This window comes from Dromiciops gliroides, chromosome 3 (assembly GCF_019393635.1).
Source record: "Dromiciops gliroides isolate mDroGli1 chromosome 3, mDroGli1.pri, whole genome shotgun sequence".
NCBI classification, from domain to species: Eukaryota; Metazoa; Chordata; class Mammalia; order Microbiotheria; family Microbiotheriidae; genus Dromiciops; species Dromiciops gliroides.
This window is the reverse complement of record NC_057863.1, coordinates 315191446-315207403: the sequence shown is the minus strand read 5'-3', so window position 1 is coordinate 315207403 and position 15958 is coordinate 315191446. Positions and strand designations below refer to the sequence as shown.

Genomic DNA, 15958 nt, shown 5'->3' with positions numbered 1-15958 from the left:
ATAATCAGAGCTCAGAATCAGGTATATAGAATCTCAGGTTATTGTTGTTGCCGTTTCGAACATTTAAATTCCTGAGAGTAAGAGACTTCTTAAATGCTACTGAAATGTGAAATTTCATTGAACTCTCTGGCCAACACCATTATATCCACAGTTCTGTAGCTTCCAGAGCCAGTGTCCGGCACTAACTAACATGAGTGTGTCAGTGGGGGGGGGTGGGGGTGGATAGAATCTGTCACCCTCTTGTGGGTCACAAGGTAGGATTAGTGTATTATTTTGTAAAAATACATCTACTTAAGTAATTTAGTTTAGAGGTTATGAGGTAAGATTTGCATTTCAAGGGGAAAGGTGATGACTTAGGTACTTGGTACCAAGTAACATACTTTGGACCAAGAAGTCTTTGGAAGAATTTTACAATGTTCATATGCCCATTAGTACTGTTATATAACCCAATTTGGGATTAAGATAAATTCTGACCACTGACTGGAAAAAAAAGAAAATAAGAGTGTAGGATTTACCTTTCTGAAATCATTACAGTTTCTAAAATATCAAATGCTATTTGGCCAAAAGAGGAATCCTCATTTGGATTTGCAAAGGAAAAAGCAGGAGGAAATGATGGAAGGGATGGTGAGCGAGAAAAACAAAAATTACTTCTCTTTTGCAATTGAATTTGATTCATCCACTTGCAGCTTCTTTGTCCTGAAATGTCTTGAAATATGTAGAAGATAATGTCTCCCATGCAAAGGGCAAGCATGATGACTTGATATACAGTGTGACAACATTAACAGTGACGTCAAGACTAAAGCAAAGCAGTCCACTCAATAATCTACTGCACACATCTGAAAACAGATGAACTGACCAACTGCTTCTTTTCAATGAAGTATGGTGTTAGTCAGTCTAGCTCAGGATATTAAAAATATCTAAAGCCCAAACCAAAACAAATAAACAAAATGATTCTTTGGGAATGTTTGTTATCAAGAAAAGGCAACCCCTTAAAAACATTGGTTTTCAAAGGGAGCCAGGCAATCTCTCTCTGAGCAAATTAACAGCTCAATTTTAGATTCCATCAAGCCCCCAACAAGAATACTTCAGAGGTCAAATGAAGCAGCAATAACTACAATGTTACCACCGTCCATTTTTAGCAATACACTGTCTTCTCTGGATGAGATGGTTACCGGAATTTTAAACACTGCAGGTATGAATGTGGCACTGAAGGCAAAAAGCATCAGATGGTGTAGTTTTTGAAACAGATAGGAAGTAATGAAACTATCCTTTAAGGAGAGGTAGCCTATCACAATTGGCTTTTATAGTGACCACTCCATATAGAGTGCAATCAAATATTAACCCACCTTGGTGTCACATAAACCCTGTCTTGCCATTGCAAGGGGGGAAAATAGGCCTCACATCTTTTCCCTCATTTTCCCCCAAAATAAAATGGTAGTTTTAGCACATAGGCCTGCCTCAAGCCCACATACTCCATAATTCTGCATATTTAAGATGCATACAGTAGTTGAATTGGCAAGCAAGTGCTTCACATTAATACCGAACTTGTAACAGATGCACTTCTGTTCTACCCCTTTCCCCATAACAAACGTGGCATTCTTCATTCAGTTTCCTGCTTGCAATAATTTCTGGTGCAGTTTATAACTCTTTTGAGATTTTTTTCATGGGTACAAAATTTCAATACAGTGGGCCAAAGCTTGCAGAGTGCGAAGTAAGTTTACACTATCCAAGGAGGTACTATTTTTTGAACAAGGAAAAATAAAAAACAAAAACAGAGGTGATCAAAAAGCTTGTTTCATGGCGTTTCTTGTCAATTTAAAAAGTATGAATGGGAAGTATGAATTGATGACCTGGGACTTTATAACTAATCAAATGATTTCAGCATGGCTTTGGGACATGGCATTAGTTGAAAAACTCATCCAGTCATTAAATAAAGATCCTCCATTTCTGAAGTTATAGCACATTCATGAGAATAAAGACTGTCACAGGATTACAACAGCATGATTTAACCTTAAGAAGGTTTTTAATGAATTAACAGTTTTGGTCTCAAATCTGGAAAATAACCTAATTTGGGGATCGGAACCTGTATCTCAAAATGTTTCTATGGAACATTTTTTCATCTTCCCAACCTCGTATACAGTACTCAAACAATTAAAACTTAAAAGATGCCTTACAGTAATTTTTCACGCAGCTTCTCATAGGTGTAGCTTCAGCTACTATAATATACTTTACATACCTCAAAATTACATTGGAAATACCCAGAATAACTAAATAAATAAAAGCCAAAGAAAACTGGAACAGTACTGTGTCTCCCTCTGAGACAAAATCCCCCATATCCAGCATCACAGAGAAGGGCTAGGACAATTTTTTTCAAAAGATTTATATACAGGTTTGAATCCAGAAATTAAGGTTAAATGCATAAATATTGATAATTTCAACTCAATTCAGAATGGTTTCAGAAAGATATGATACAACATATTTAGAATAAAAACAAAGCAGAAGAGCATCATATTTTGGTTTGCTTGAGATATACATAAGGTGCAACATTTTTTTCTCAAGGAGGCTTGTGGGACAGTGTTTGCTGGCATACTAAAGTACACACCATAGCAATATGACTTTACAAAAAAAAGGAAAGAATGCTATTAAAATAACTGTAAGAAAAGAAAACATTAAATGTTGGTCTGAAATATTTGTGCTAACAAACTGTGTTACCTGAAAAATATCAACACCCCTCTGTAGCAGATTCAGGGCATGAGCAGTTCTAGCTATCGAAATCAAGACTTCACTCAGAGAAACAACAAGGCAAGGGCCTAGAGAACTATAAAGCTTTGCAGGATTTCTGCTGCTCTCAGTGCCTAACTGCTTAAAAATTAAGCATTTCTACAAAAAAAGGTTTTATAAGTCTCTGAAAACAGTCATATCCAGTAAGTTCTCCCCACCCACCCTGCCCCACCTAAGGGAAAAGCCACTGAGGTTTAGGAAAAAGCAGATCAAGTAAGATATTAATTCACATAGAAAAAAGTAATCCTTTTGTTTCTTTTTGTTTTTGCTTTTGTTTTGTTTTGTATTTTTTTTTAAAAAAAGGTCCCATTAATATACAGCAATCTCTTAAGGAACACTAGTGAAATGTAATTGGAGGAAGATTGGAGGAGGCTCTGGCAAAAATAGTCCTATTCTAACGTGTTCTATAGAATAACAAGTTAGTACCATTGTCAAGGTGCATGGTCCGCACCATACGATTTTTGGGTTTTTAGCTAATCTTAATTTCTAAATCACTGCTAGCAAGTGGTCCAAAAACTCCAACAGCCACCACACGGGGACCCAGCAATTTTCAAACATTCACTTTTTAAAATTTAGAAAATATTAATAAAACAGGTCCATAGTAAAAACCTAAGGTACGATGTATTTGTTGGGATTCTTTACTAGGTTTAGTGCTACCTGATTGGGGTTAAGCTTTCACCCTGGATTCACCTTTTTTCTTTTCCTTCTTCCTCCAAATCCAGAAAGAGTATGTCTTTTTGAGGACATCATTCCAAATGCCTTTCATTTTCATTGCTCTCTTTACCAGTTGCTTTTTTGTAAAAAAAAAAGATCTCCATTTTTTCATTCCTGTATAGTATGTTGTACATATTGTCCAGCACCAAAACTGAAGTCATATCTACAACCATGAAAAGCTAAACCTAGTCTGTATTAAGAGTTACTTTTTTTTTGTATGGCTATTACATCAAATTACAATTACAAAAAATCATCATTATCAATTCAGTCAAGTATAAATAAGAAGGCCTGATAAAACCATGTAAACTCTCATCATTTAGAGACCTAATTCAGAGCTTCAAACTTGACCTAACACTATCAAAATTCAGCCAGTATGAAGACCAATAAAAAAAAATTATTGCTGGAGTCCAATAATTAAAATTTGGTATTTTCCTTTTTTGTTGTGCTGTGATGCAAGAGTAGGGAAATACTTTGTGCTATGGAACAAATACCCTGTAGAATTTGTAGCCTCAGACTAATTTTGATTTATCACTTTTGCATCTGTTGCTAGGAAACAAGTCACTGTGAAAGTCAGGTGGTTAAGTCAATATGTTGAATGTTCTAAGCCAGCTGATCCACTTGGCGCTGGCCTATCCATGCTTTAATGTTCAAAAGAAACAAAACACAAAAAGAAATGGGAACTGGCCGGTGGATCTAGATTTGATAGCCCCACTTGGGTCAAGCATACTTCTCATCATCATTTACGCACATACCTCTTAACCAACACAAACTCTAAATGGCTCTAAAAAAAAAACCTGCAGTGCCAATTTAGGCTGTGCATAGCAATCGCAACCCAGTCCAGTGTGTTTGTGAGAGATAGAAAAGGTATGTGTCTCAGAGTCCACATGAATTCAATGTCTTCAATGTTTTCAGAATAGTGAAGTAATTCTAAGGTCACTTCTGAACAATTTTTCTGTCCTTTTTTTTTTTTGTTTGTTTGTATCAATGTTCCACTGGTCACTTAGACCCCTATGTAAAAAATAAAAAGATCCTCAAGGCATAATACCATCAGTAATCTGCAGGACTCTGCCTCCATCTGGGTAAATATATACCACAACTTACCCTATGCAAATTCTCCTTGACCATTCAAGCCTAAGAAAAGCCTCAGCCTATAAGTAGAGTCAGACTTTTTTTTCTTTTTGCCAGCAACTACCACTCTGGTGGCAAATATAAAAGTGCAGAATATATGGACCACATGGCTGAGCATACACCGCTAACAATGGTACGTCTGCCCATGCTGTTTGGGGTTCTCTGGAACAGGTTTTTTTAATTTATTCTACAATATAAATGTAGGCATAACCTATTATATAAACCATCTTAGAACTTAAATCTTCATGTACAAAAATGACTAGTAATATCTAATAATAACTAGTGCAGTGCGTCAGTTTGCTTTTTTGTTGTTTTGTTTTTTTGTTTTGTTTTTGTTTTTGTTTTTTTTTAAAGAATAACTAGGTATTATACGAAACTAGTTTCACACTCTCTGGTTGGTAAAAGAGACAATGGATGAGCTACAGTAAAGGCAGTCACTTCCAAGTAACCACCAATTTACCATTAAAAGCCTTCAATAGAAAGCAAAGCTCCAGGATCATTCTCATTCTGTTCATTATCAGACAAATAACATCACCCTCAAAGATTCTGGTTTCCAATAGGATGACCTGGCCCAAGTTGCTAACTTCTGGCTTCAAGTGAAATCTGGGCCGTGCAGGGCACCAATCACGTGTTTGCAATCTATATTTTCCATCCTATGGACTGACTAGCTTCCCTTGGTAAAGACAAGGCTAGGATATTAGGTAAAGCACAATGTTTTACAATAAAGGGGAGCTTCACTGGTCAGCGCAGGAAATAAGTACGGGAGCCTGTGGCATTTCTTTTGGCTGTCCATCGTGGGCAAGGGGAGCTGCCCGCTGATTTCTGTAAAATGAGAACAAGAAAAAAGAAGAAATGAATCATCTCTTAGAACCTGTCCAGCTCCAAGATCCTATGATGCAGAGACAGTTCTTGGAGACTAGAACAACTAACAAAAGCTTTTCAGTATCTTGCTGAACAGCTGCTGCTATTCTGGTGTCAATTATGTTGCTTAGTTAAAAGTGTTGTCATTTTAAATTGTCTCTCACTTTCAAAGGCTTTTAAAACTGTTTCCTTACCTCATCTGTCCTTACTCTGGACAAGTAAGAGTAAACTGGTGGAATCTGATCTCAATTTATTCTCCTCATAAGATGGAATCTGACCCCAACTTATTCTCCTCATTTTAAAGATAGGGGAAACTTGGGTACCAGGAGATTCAAAGTCTCACCTGAAGTGAGAATGGGCCAGAGGAAAAGGAGCTAGTCAAGAGATGGAGATACTGGACTACAGTGATCCTCTGAGTCCTGCAATCTCCAGGACTTCAACTTTCTATTTTTCAGTACCAATTTCGGTTGTGCATAGTAATCCCAGCCCTGTCGAGTGTCTCTGTGAGAGATGTGAAATGTCTATGTACAAGGTTACACCTAAAGGTAGTAGAATCTAGCAAAGAGGCACACAGAAAAAGCTACTATGCAATAATCAGTTTTCAAAAGTGGAGTTTTTAGATTAGTGTTAGAAAAAACTACGGTTTGAATCATAGCTCTTGGGCTTACCAGCTATGTATGGACTTGGGCAGGTGATTGGAAAATTCCTAAGGATCCTTCTACTTTAAATCCTAAATCAAAGACAATTTAAAAAACCTATTAGGGGCAGCTAGGTGGCGCAGTGGATAGAGCACTGGCCCTGGATTCAGGAGGACCTGAGTTCAAATCCAGCCTCAGACACTTGACACTTACTAGCTGTGTGACCCTGGGCAAGTCACTTAACCCCAATTGCCTCAACAAAATTTTAAAAATTAAAGTAAAAAATTAAAAAAAAAACCACCAAAAACCTATTAAAGGGGGAAGCTAGGTGGCACAGTGAATAAAGCACTGGTCCTGGATTCAGGAGGGCCTGAATTCAAATCCGGCCTCAGACACTTGACCCTTACTACCTGTGTGAACCTGGGGAAGTCACTCAATCCTCACTGCCCCGTAAAAACAAAACAAAACAAAAAAAAAACCCTATTAAAAAGGTTATGGACACTAGAAAAAGGAGGAAAGGAAGTAGATATTGACATCACTTTTCCATTATGAACAATCATTACCAGTAATTCTCTTAGGGCCACAATTAGCAACCAGTCTACTGGGTTTATGAGAGTTCTGGTCAAGATTGGTTAAAAATTTCTTGAAATTTTTAGTCATTTACATGGAAATTTACTTAACATACAACTGATTTTCCATTTATCATTTGTATGGTTAACAGAGAAGGGGGGAAAGAAAACCCCTTCAATGAACAAATCATCAAAATGTTAACAATTCCTATTGAGTTTTTTGTTCACAATGATGGAATTTGGGACCCCCTGGATATTTTAAAAGAAGCACAAAGAACAAAGAATGTGCCTGCCTCTGTGTCCTGAAGAACATCTACTGAACAATGGTCTGAATCCAGTTATGTGAAATAGTATTCATGTTTTTATTGGATTAACCTTTCATATTTATCACATTTTCATCCAATGGACTGCAGTTACTATCAAATGGATGAAACCAGCTAAGGGATATAACAATTCACATTTGTTTTACTTTTTTTGTTGTTGTTGTTGAGGCAATTGAGGTTAAGTGACTTGCCCAGGGTCACACAGCTAGCAAGTGCAAGTGTCTGAGGCTGGATTTGAACTCAAGTCCTCCTGAATCCAGGGCCGGTGCTTTATCTACTGTGCCACCTAGCTGCCCCTTGTTTTACATTTTTACTAGTTTCTTTTGGTGTACTGGATAAAAGGGATACATGGTATAGATGACAAAGTTTTAGGTTTCTTCAACTCTGGTGAAGCTCACTGAACCAGTTTAAGAATTCTGGATTTAAATGCACATATACTATAAAAATGTAAGAACCAAACTTCTGGCTTAATCTGTTTAATAAAGTGTGCATGTTTTAAGTGCAACCTGCTACATCTGTTCAACTATCTGTTATAAAAAAAAGAACCAAAATGGCTTTTCCTTATTTCTAATTTAATGTTCTACACAAATTAATTCTCCTTGATATGTCAAAGAGGAAATGAGGAAAATAACACGAACAAACATCGAAGAGGAACACAGTGAAGGAAAAAGATGATAAATTGTGGAAGAGACCATTGTTAGGAAAGCCTGATAGCTTCTGAATCAAGATGAACATGCCTCATTTGCACTAAGTTCAGGGTTAAGCAGGAAAGGGAAAAGAGAAAAGGACAAGAAAAGAAAAGGGAAAAGGCAGTCATGGTTCTACAATGGCTTTTTGCAGACTAGTTCATACTTATTTATCCTCTCCATGGGTAAAGCTGCTTTCCTATGCTAGATTCTTACATCTATCCTAAGGGTCATGAGGGTGGGGGCTTTTCCATGTGTTTATTTCCCCCTTAACTTTCCATAATGATTAAGCAGTGCTATGTTTACTAGCGCCATGAACACAATGAATCTTAATCAATGTTCATTAAGTGAGTGATATTTCACATACTAATCCCACAAAATAATGTTAAAGTCATAATCCAAGGAGCAGTGGCAGGACTGTTTTCAAAGAAAGGGGCCAAATGATGGTGATTAAATTTATCCCACAATTTGATTTCTCTAAGGTAAGTTACAAATAATGTGATGTTGATGATGAATTTAAATAACAGAATCTAGGAAAAATTAGACCTTTACTCATGCTATTTTCCCTTTCCTTTGCCTGTGTGAATTCTAACTGTCCTTCAAATTCTATCCAAGGTACTGCTTCTTCTTTTGATGTCTTCCCTATACTCACTTGAGTATGCCAAAATCTAACCCTCTTCTGAACTCTAGTATTACCAAGTTTTATAATTTTCATTCCATTAGGGGCTTAAAGAATCTTGTTCTGTTATTGTTTATAATGAGTTAGTTATAAACATGGATATATTAGATATAAATATATAGCATGAATAATAATTATTCCTTTGCAAAATAATCAGTTATCTTTTTATGTGTATATGTTTTGCTTCCCCAAGTGGATTGTAAGCTTCTTTACAGGCAGAAATCCTATGCTCATATAACCCAGTGTAACTGCATTGATGCATATGTTTCCTTTAATTATACAGAGTGAAACTCATCCTTTCATTGAGACTTCATTGACATCCTCCCATGTGTTCACCATAAAGGGATTACACAATGTGCTGAAGGACTTCCTTGAGTTTTCCCAACATTATGAGAATACCAATTCAGCACAAGAGTTCTCCCTCCTTTGTTCTTTCTACATTACCAACCATCTTCCTTTTGGCTTGTATATTTCTTCAACAGATCATTTATTCTGTTTTTCCTTTATAAATTTATAGTGTGCTTTTGCCTGCATACCTTCACTATACATTTTCCATGGCCCAATAGGTGACAGCCAATTTTAATTACTGTTGAATGACTTGCCACAATAACACATCACTGGAAAAAAACTGGTATTTTGAGGATGGGCTTTTCCCATCTTTATATTCTTCAGTGCCATTTCTACATAAAAAAAATATATGTTAGGGACTGTAATATTAGAGTTCAAATGTAGAATGTTCATGATGATCACAGAATTCATTTGTAAAAAATTTTTACATATTTTCTCCGTTCTTTATCTCCTTGTTGTCTTCCTTTCTGTTTCATCCATAAAAGACCCCAGGATAACTTTGCCTAGATGCCAGAGCTTAGCATAGTGCCTGGCACAAAGTAGGCACTTAATAAATATTTACTAATAAATTTAGTCTCTTGTTGATCTTTCAAAATATTTTTTAAAAAAATTTCCCCCTCCATTGCTGCTTACTCTTTTATAAGATACCACTACTCATAAGCTAGAATAAAATACAAACTTTGTTTGGCATTTAAAGCCCTTCACAATATGGCATCAGCCTAACTTTCCAGGCTGATTACACATCACTCCCCCTCACATGCTCTGTTTTCTAGCCAAAATGGCCTCGTTGCTGTTCTTTCATCTCTGTCTTTGCACAGGCTGTCATCTGCTATGGCTAGAATGCTTTCCCTCCTCACTTCTATATCTTAGAATTTTTAGCTCCCTTCAAGGTTCTATTCAAGGACTTTAGGAAACCCTTCTTGACTCACTCATTTGTTGGTGCCTTCCTCCTCTGAGGATCACTTTTTGTTTGTCTTGTCTATGTCCTGTATTTGCTTATCTATGAACATTCTATACCTCTCTGCCCAGTAGTGTGTAAGCTCCTTGAGAGCAAACACTTTCATTCTGTGTCTATATCCTTCGTGGCTAGCACAACTGCTTGGTACATAACAGGCTCTCAATAAATGCTTGACCAATGAAGTTTATTTTACTTTTATTTTCATTAACTCATTGATTCATGTTATTCATCACTCATTATTTATTTATTTATTTAGGAAGTGAGTATTTATTATAAACTAATGTTACCCTTGGCTGCCACATTTCTCCACTTGGCAAGTAAGTCAAATATTTACTGACTCAGGTAGTTCCTTTTGGGCTACTGATTTGGGTAACTAACATAATGGTTAAACTTCTGGTTGAACTCATTATATTTGGTGTCAATGTCCTTTCATTCATCAATTTCCCATTTTTCAGTATTAGTAATTTGCTTTAATAGGTCAGATTGGAATTAATTGTCCTCCTTTTTATTCTTTCTTACACGTTTGCATTCATTTGATCTTTGGGTCTGTGCACAGACAATTGACTAATGAACTAACCCAATAGCAATAAGCCATATTTTTTTCTACAAAATATAATCAATCTCTATTGTGTGTGTGTATGTGTGTGTGTTTATTCAGTATTCATCATGCCTAGTACCTTTGGATTTTTTAAAGAGAGCATTCATGATACGTAAGAATGAGGTTTATGAGTAGCCTAAACATGTTTGTTTGTTTGTTTGTTTGTTTGTTTGTTTGTTTGTTTCTTTCTTTCTTTCTTTTTGGTGAGGCAGTTGGGGTTAAGTGACCTGCCCAGGGTCACACAGCTAGTAAGTGTCAAGGGTCTGAGGTCATATTTGAACTCAGGTCCTCCTGAATCCAGGGCCGGTGATCTATCCAGTGCACCACCTAGCTGCCCCATGTGTGTTTATTTTTACAGTTGTGCAGTCTTTTCCACTGTCCTAACCTATACTCACTTTTGCATTTAAGTAATTCAGTTTCAAAGTAGAAAACTGATTTAATTTGGAGGTGTTCTTATTGCTTTTAGTAAACCCACTCTGTCTCTTCATCTTCTAGAACAGATGTTGCCCTGTAAGTTCTTATGATTTCCTTGGTGGCCTTTTTGCAAATCTTTATCATGATCCTGCAGTTTGAAATGACCAAAATCACATATGAAATGATATTCCTTGCTGTTTTGGGAAACACAATAAAACGATTTCTGCCAGCTCCTTTATTTCCAGCTCCAAGAAGACACAATGAACCATTCTTCTATTTAGCTCTGACTGCCTTCTGCCTTCTGGTTTCATTTATGGTAAAAATTTAAGGTGGATATAATTCAGTTTTTCAGTAGAATATCCACTAATTGGTCATTGGATAAGTATCTCACGTTTAGAGTACTGAAAGCTAAGTTAATGTTTCTAGATGGTCTAAAAACTATGTGATTCTTTAATGGATTTGGAAGGGCAGTTTGGGGAGAGAGCCATTCTGTTTCTTTCATTGTGCAAGCTGAAGGGGGCTGCAAAGGTATGAGACCTATTTTTCATTTTTAATGGATTTTCATAGCCAAAGAATTTATCATCAGATATCCAGTCTATTGACAATGAGCCTCTCTATACTAAGAGTCCTTCTCGTATGTCAAACCCCTCCTCCTCCATGCCACAATGATACATCCAAGCAGGATTTATTTTAGTTGTCCCATTTTCTAAAACTTCTTTTTAAAAGCCCTGAGTACGCAGGATAGTGTTTTGACAGCTGACCTCAGATAAGTCCCTTCACTTTTCTGGGTCTCAGTTTCCACATCTATAAAATAAGTTAGAGACTGTGTAATCTCTAAGATTTCTTCCAATTTTAAATTCTATGAGCTATTTATGACATAAATACAGATATTACAATATGCTAATTGAGAAGAAGCAAAGAAAGTCTATGTTCAAGTTTTAATTTCAGTTTATCCTAAATGCTAAAGACATCAGACAGCAGAGGCCTTACCCTACTTTTAAGAAAAACAAATTAGAAAAAAAGTAATTTAGAAAAGATAGCAAAAATGTCTATTTACTTTACAAAAGGACTCATGATTGGATTTCTTAAAAGGAAAGCTCTCTAAATGCACTTAAAGTAATACCTTGTATTTGAAAAATGCTTTAAAATTTGTAAAGGTCTTTGTGAGTCCAGGGCTCTGAGTTGCAGCTAGTAGGGGCTTTATAAATATTGAGTGTTGCTGAATGAATCTTTTATTTTATTTTATGTTCAAAACAACAAAGATGTAGAAACTGAAGTGATGAATAATTAAACTATGGCATGTGGTAAATTAGTGGCACAACATGAAATTAAATGTGGGTTCCCTGACTCTTGGGTTAGTGTTCTTTTCCCAGATTACACTTCTTATAATTTATTTTGCAGTGTGAGGTACATTTGTAGAACAAAGAAGTAACAGTAACACTATTAATAATATACTAATGTGTTTATATATGTAAACACAAGCTATATATTTTATATATACGTGTGTGTGTGTATATATATATATATATATACACACACACACACACACGTGTGTGCGCGTATATATAAAATAGACAGGGAGGAGGGAAAGGGGAGATAGAATAAGAGAATTACAGAAGGGGACATTAGCCAAGTAAGTATACTAGTATTAGTATATTATATATAACATTACATATAATATTATATAGTTATAATAAAATAACATGTAGAATAATATTCTATATTATGACATAGATTATTACACATTATGATAATATTGTATGTTATATCAGAACTAATAAGGTAGTATATACATCTATCACATATAACATTATTTTATGTAACATATATAATCACATAGTATATTAACAGAACATAATATACAATAATATAATTGATGTTTATATCTTTTAATGACATAATAATTATATAAATTATAAAATATAACAGACACTATTATTATAACATATAATTATATATAAATATATTATATCACAATATATAATGTAATTATATAGAATATACTAGTAAGAGTATACTTGCTTGGCTGACTACCTCCTCCATGGTTTTTCCTGTTTGTATAGGCATACAATATGCTAAATATAACATAAATGTAAAAGTAAGTTCTAGGAGACCTACTAGCCTATAAAAAATGAACCTTGGACCACAAAAGACAGACTTGTCTAGATTCAGAGATTGCTTTCTTTGGACCCATTCTGCCAAAGATGGGGGTTGTTATAGGAGACTTTTGGCAGAGAGGGGTTTCCAACCTGGCTCACCTGTGCACATTCTCCATTGCTGCTACTTCAGCTAGGGCAGCTAGGCTGAAGAAGGCAGACACAGCTGGCATGTCTGGGGTGATACTACGAATCTCCTCTGCCTCAATGTTTTGTGAGCATTCCTCATTGCAATCTGTGTCTGTAGTCGATGCTTTAGGGAGACTACCCTGCAGTTGTTCCTTGGGTTTGTCATCTGTAACAAAAGAAAAATTTATCAAAAGAGGATTTAGCCCTACCAGCTTGTAGACAAAAGGCAGAGGAGATTCCATGTCACTTACTGTTTAAGAAGGTAACATTCCTTCCCAATTCCCCTTGATATATACTGAGAATATAATGGCTTATACAGATTCTCTTCTTCCTGAGCAACAAGGCTCCTTTATTAAGCCCAGTTATTCCCATGGGCAGCATTATTCTTAGAAGCTGAGTTGAAAAGAGTTTAATCAGAAGCCAAGTTGAAAAGAGTTTAAGAGATTGATCCAAGGCCACAGAATGGGTCAGGATTGGATTAGAGGAGGGAGAGGCGCCGGGGTTTAAATGAAGCTTGAGGAAACTTCTGTAGGAGGGCATTTAGATACCCAGAGAATACACATGCCTCTGATGAAATCTGGATGTTAAGTCTGCAGAGCTTATGAATTACTGTACCCTCCCTGAATTGCTTTTAATTAATTAAATATATCACCGTATTTATTAATTCCAATACCCCAGGTTCTTTCTCCTACTCTTAAGAACCTGATGTTACTTTGCCTAATGGTATCATTTCTGAGTGAAGGTAAAAGGTTTCTGGTTATGCAGTGTCTATGAGACCAGGTACAAAATACCAATTCAGAGTTGATGAACCTACTTCCCCTCTTTTTATGGAGTTGAGAGATTAGGAGGATGGAATGCTACATACACTATCAGGCATGGTTGATGTGCTATGAAATAAATCATGAACTGTTTTATTTCTTTTTAAAGTGTTGTTACTTGATGGAGAAGGAGATAAATTTGACAGCAAGAATGGTATAATATAAAAAAAATCAATAAAAATAAGACAAAAAAGACCTGGTTGAAATGAAACTCACATATCTCTACTGGAAAACAAATAATTTCTTCAGCCTACTATGTTGTCTTTACCAGAGTTTTAAAGCTAATTTTAAATAAAGAAGCAAATAGTAATGGCCTTAAAGTGTCCCAGTATTAGAACATAAAAATCCCATGGTGCCTTGCTGCATAAAAATGGAAGCATCATCTAATGATTTTCAGTTTTAAAAAGTGAAAAATAAATCTTAACCATATCCTGAAATGTGAAAAGTTCTAAATTAAAGAAAACCTAGCACAATACATATATAATGCAGAAGAAAAAGTCATTGAAATTCCTCATTTTGCTGTTCTTCAAGTGATAATACCGGTTTAAAACTAATTTAATAAGCTCTTTGCCTCTCAATGTTTAATTTTACTTAAATGGTGGTACATTTAAATGTTATCCATAGGAAACATTTTTTTAAACAGCTTGACTCCTGAGAAAGCTGTTGGGACATTCTGTTGGGCGCTGAAAAGCAACAGGACTACAGTTACAGTGGCTAATATTAGGAAGCTGGGAATCATTGTGACCTAAAATGCACAATACAATGACTCACTGAGCCTTGAGGTGTCTTTAAATCCAGAGACACTGACATTTCTGAAACTGCTTTAGCCAAAGGTGTAGAATGTGGGACAAATAAAAGCACCTGGGCCAGTATGGGGCTAACCTACCTGGAAAATTCCTGGTAGGAGATGGACTGGAACTTCAGAGTTTTAGATGAGTAAGAAGGAAAAGCCATGCCTAGAACTTGGTTCTAGCGGCTGAAAAGTCTGAGGACAGGAAAACCTAGCTTGTAGTAACATGGTGGGCCATGGGATAGACTAAATGTCCAACTGCTTTTTAATTTTAACATCTGAAAAAATTAAATTAGCCCACTTGGCTTTGTAGACCTCGGCAGACAATCTCTCTTGAAAGGGATCTGTACTTGTAATCCATTGGATGACAAATAAATTTGGAGGTTTAAACAGAATTGGTTCCCAAAGACCTCTATAGAAACAAAATTTGCTCTTAGATTTCCAGTAGCCTTTTGCAATCTGTTTGAGCAGCTTGATAAAGAATATATTCTACCTCCAAACACAAAATCCTTTTTAAAACCCCAATCTAGAACTGACTTAGAGTCACTCCCTCAAGGAACCTATTAAATCTGATAGGTTTTGCGGACAATTGTTGGCTTCCATTCTATGATTAAGGACTATCTCACAGTCCCCTTAAATCTTAAATCATGAAATCATAAATTTCACTCTCCTTACCCAAAGTACCTCCTGCTGGTGACACCCGGCCATCTGCTGTCCTGACAAGATGTGTGATCTTCGTTTTCCTTGCTTTCCTTTTTTGGCTGCCAACCAAAGGCTCTTGCGTTGTAGTTGGCTCTGGAGTGTTTGGAACCGATAGGGCATCTTTAGTCTTGCGGAGAGGCTCAGTGGTGTTTTTGTCTTCTGAAAGTATGGCTGAAATAAGCCAATGATAAGGAGTTGCAAATTAAAACATGAGGCACAAACATGGTAGAGTACAGAGACCTATTCGTATCTGAACAAGGTTAATATGGACAAGTTAACAAAGCATCATCAATGTACTTTCCCCCTGCAGGTATAGAAAAGAAAATGAAGGTTTGGGGCATTGCTTGCAAAATGTGGGATTTTTTGGTTAGTGGGAAAGGGTAGATTGGGTAAATCTCCCTTTCTTTCTCCTGAGTACATACATGGAGATTGAGGTAGTATTCCATAAACTAGAGGAGCCTGTAGTTACCATGTGTGATTCTATTACCTTAGAACAGGCCTAGATGAACCTGGATGGATCTATGGAGCCTCAAGTCCTTTCTTGTCCTTAATGCACTTCATTATACTTGTATAACCTACATACAAGTTCATATATGTTTACAGAGTTGGAAAGGGCCTGAGAGAAAAACCTCTTTTTCAGATGAGGAAATTGAGGTCTAGGGAGGT

The 15958-nt window shown here is 36.2% G+C and overlaps 1 protein-coding gene across 14 annotated transcripts in view; it reads right to left on the bottom strand.

The window, feature by feature from the left end:
• Window positions 1-2952: 2952 nt before the first annotated feature.
• The window catches only part of BBX (BBX high mobility group box domain containing), a 379187-nt gene continuing 366181 nt past the window's right edge, over window positions 2953-15958 (bottom strand). For all 14 annotated transcript variants that reach the window (XM_043994822.1, XM_043994815.1, XM_043994823.1 and 11 more), the window contains 3 exons: window positions 15266-15463; window positions 12956-13148; window positions 2953-5445 (listed from right to left, as the gene is read on the bottom strand). In XM_043994822.1, the coding sequence (XP_043850757.1) occupies window positions 5358-5445; window positions 12956-13148; window positions 15266-15463 (479 nt within the window). In that variant the 3' untranslated portion in view covers window positions 2953-5357. The remainder of the gene's footprint in view (window positions 5446-12955; window positions 13149-15265; window positions 15464-15958) is intronic.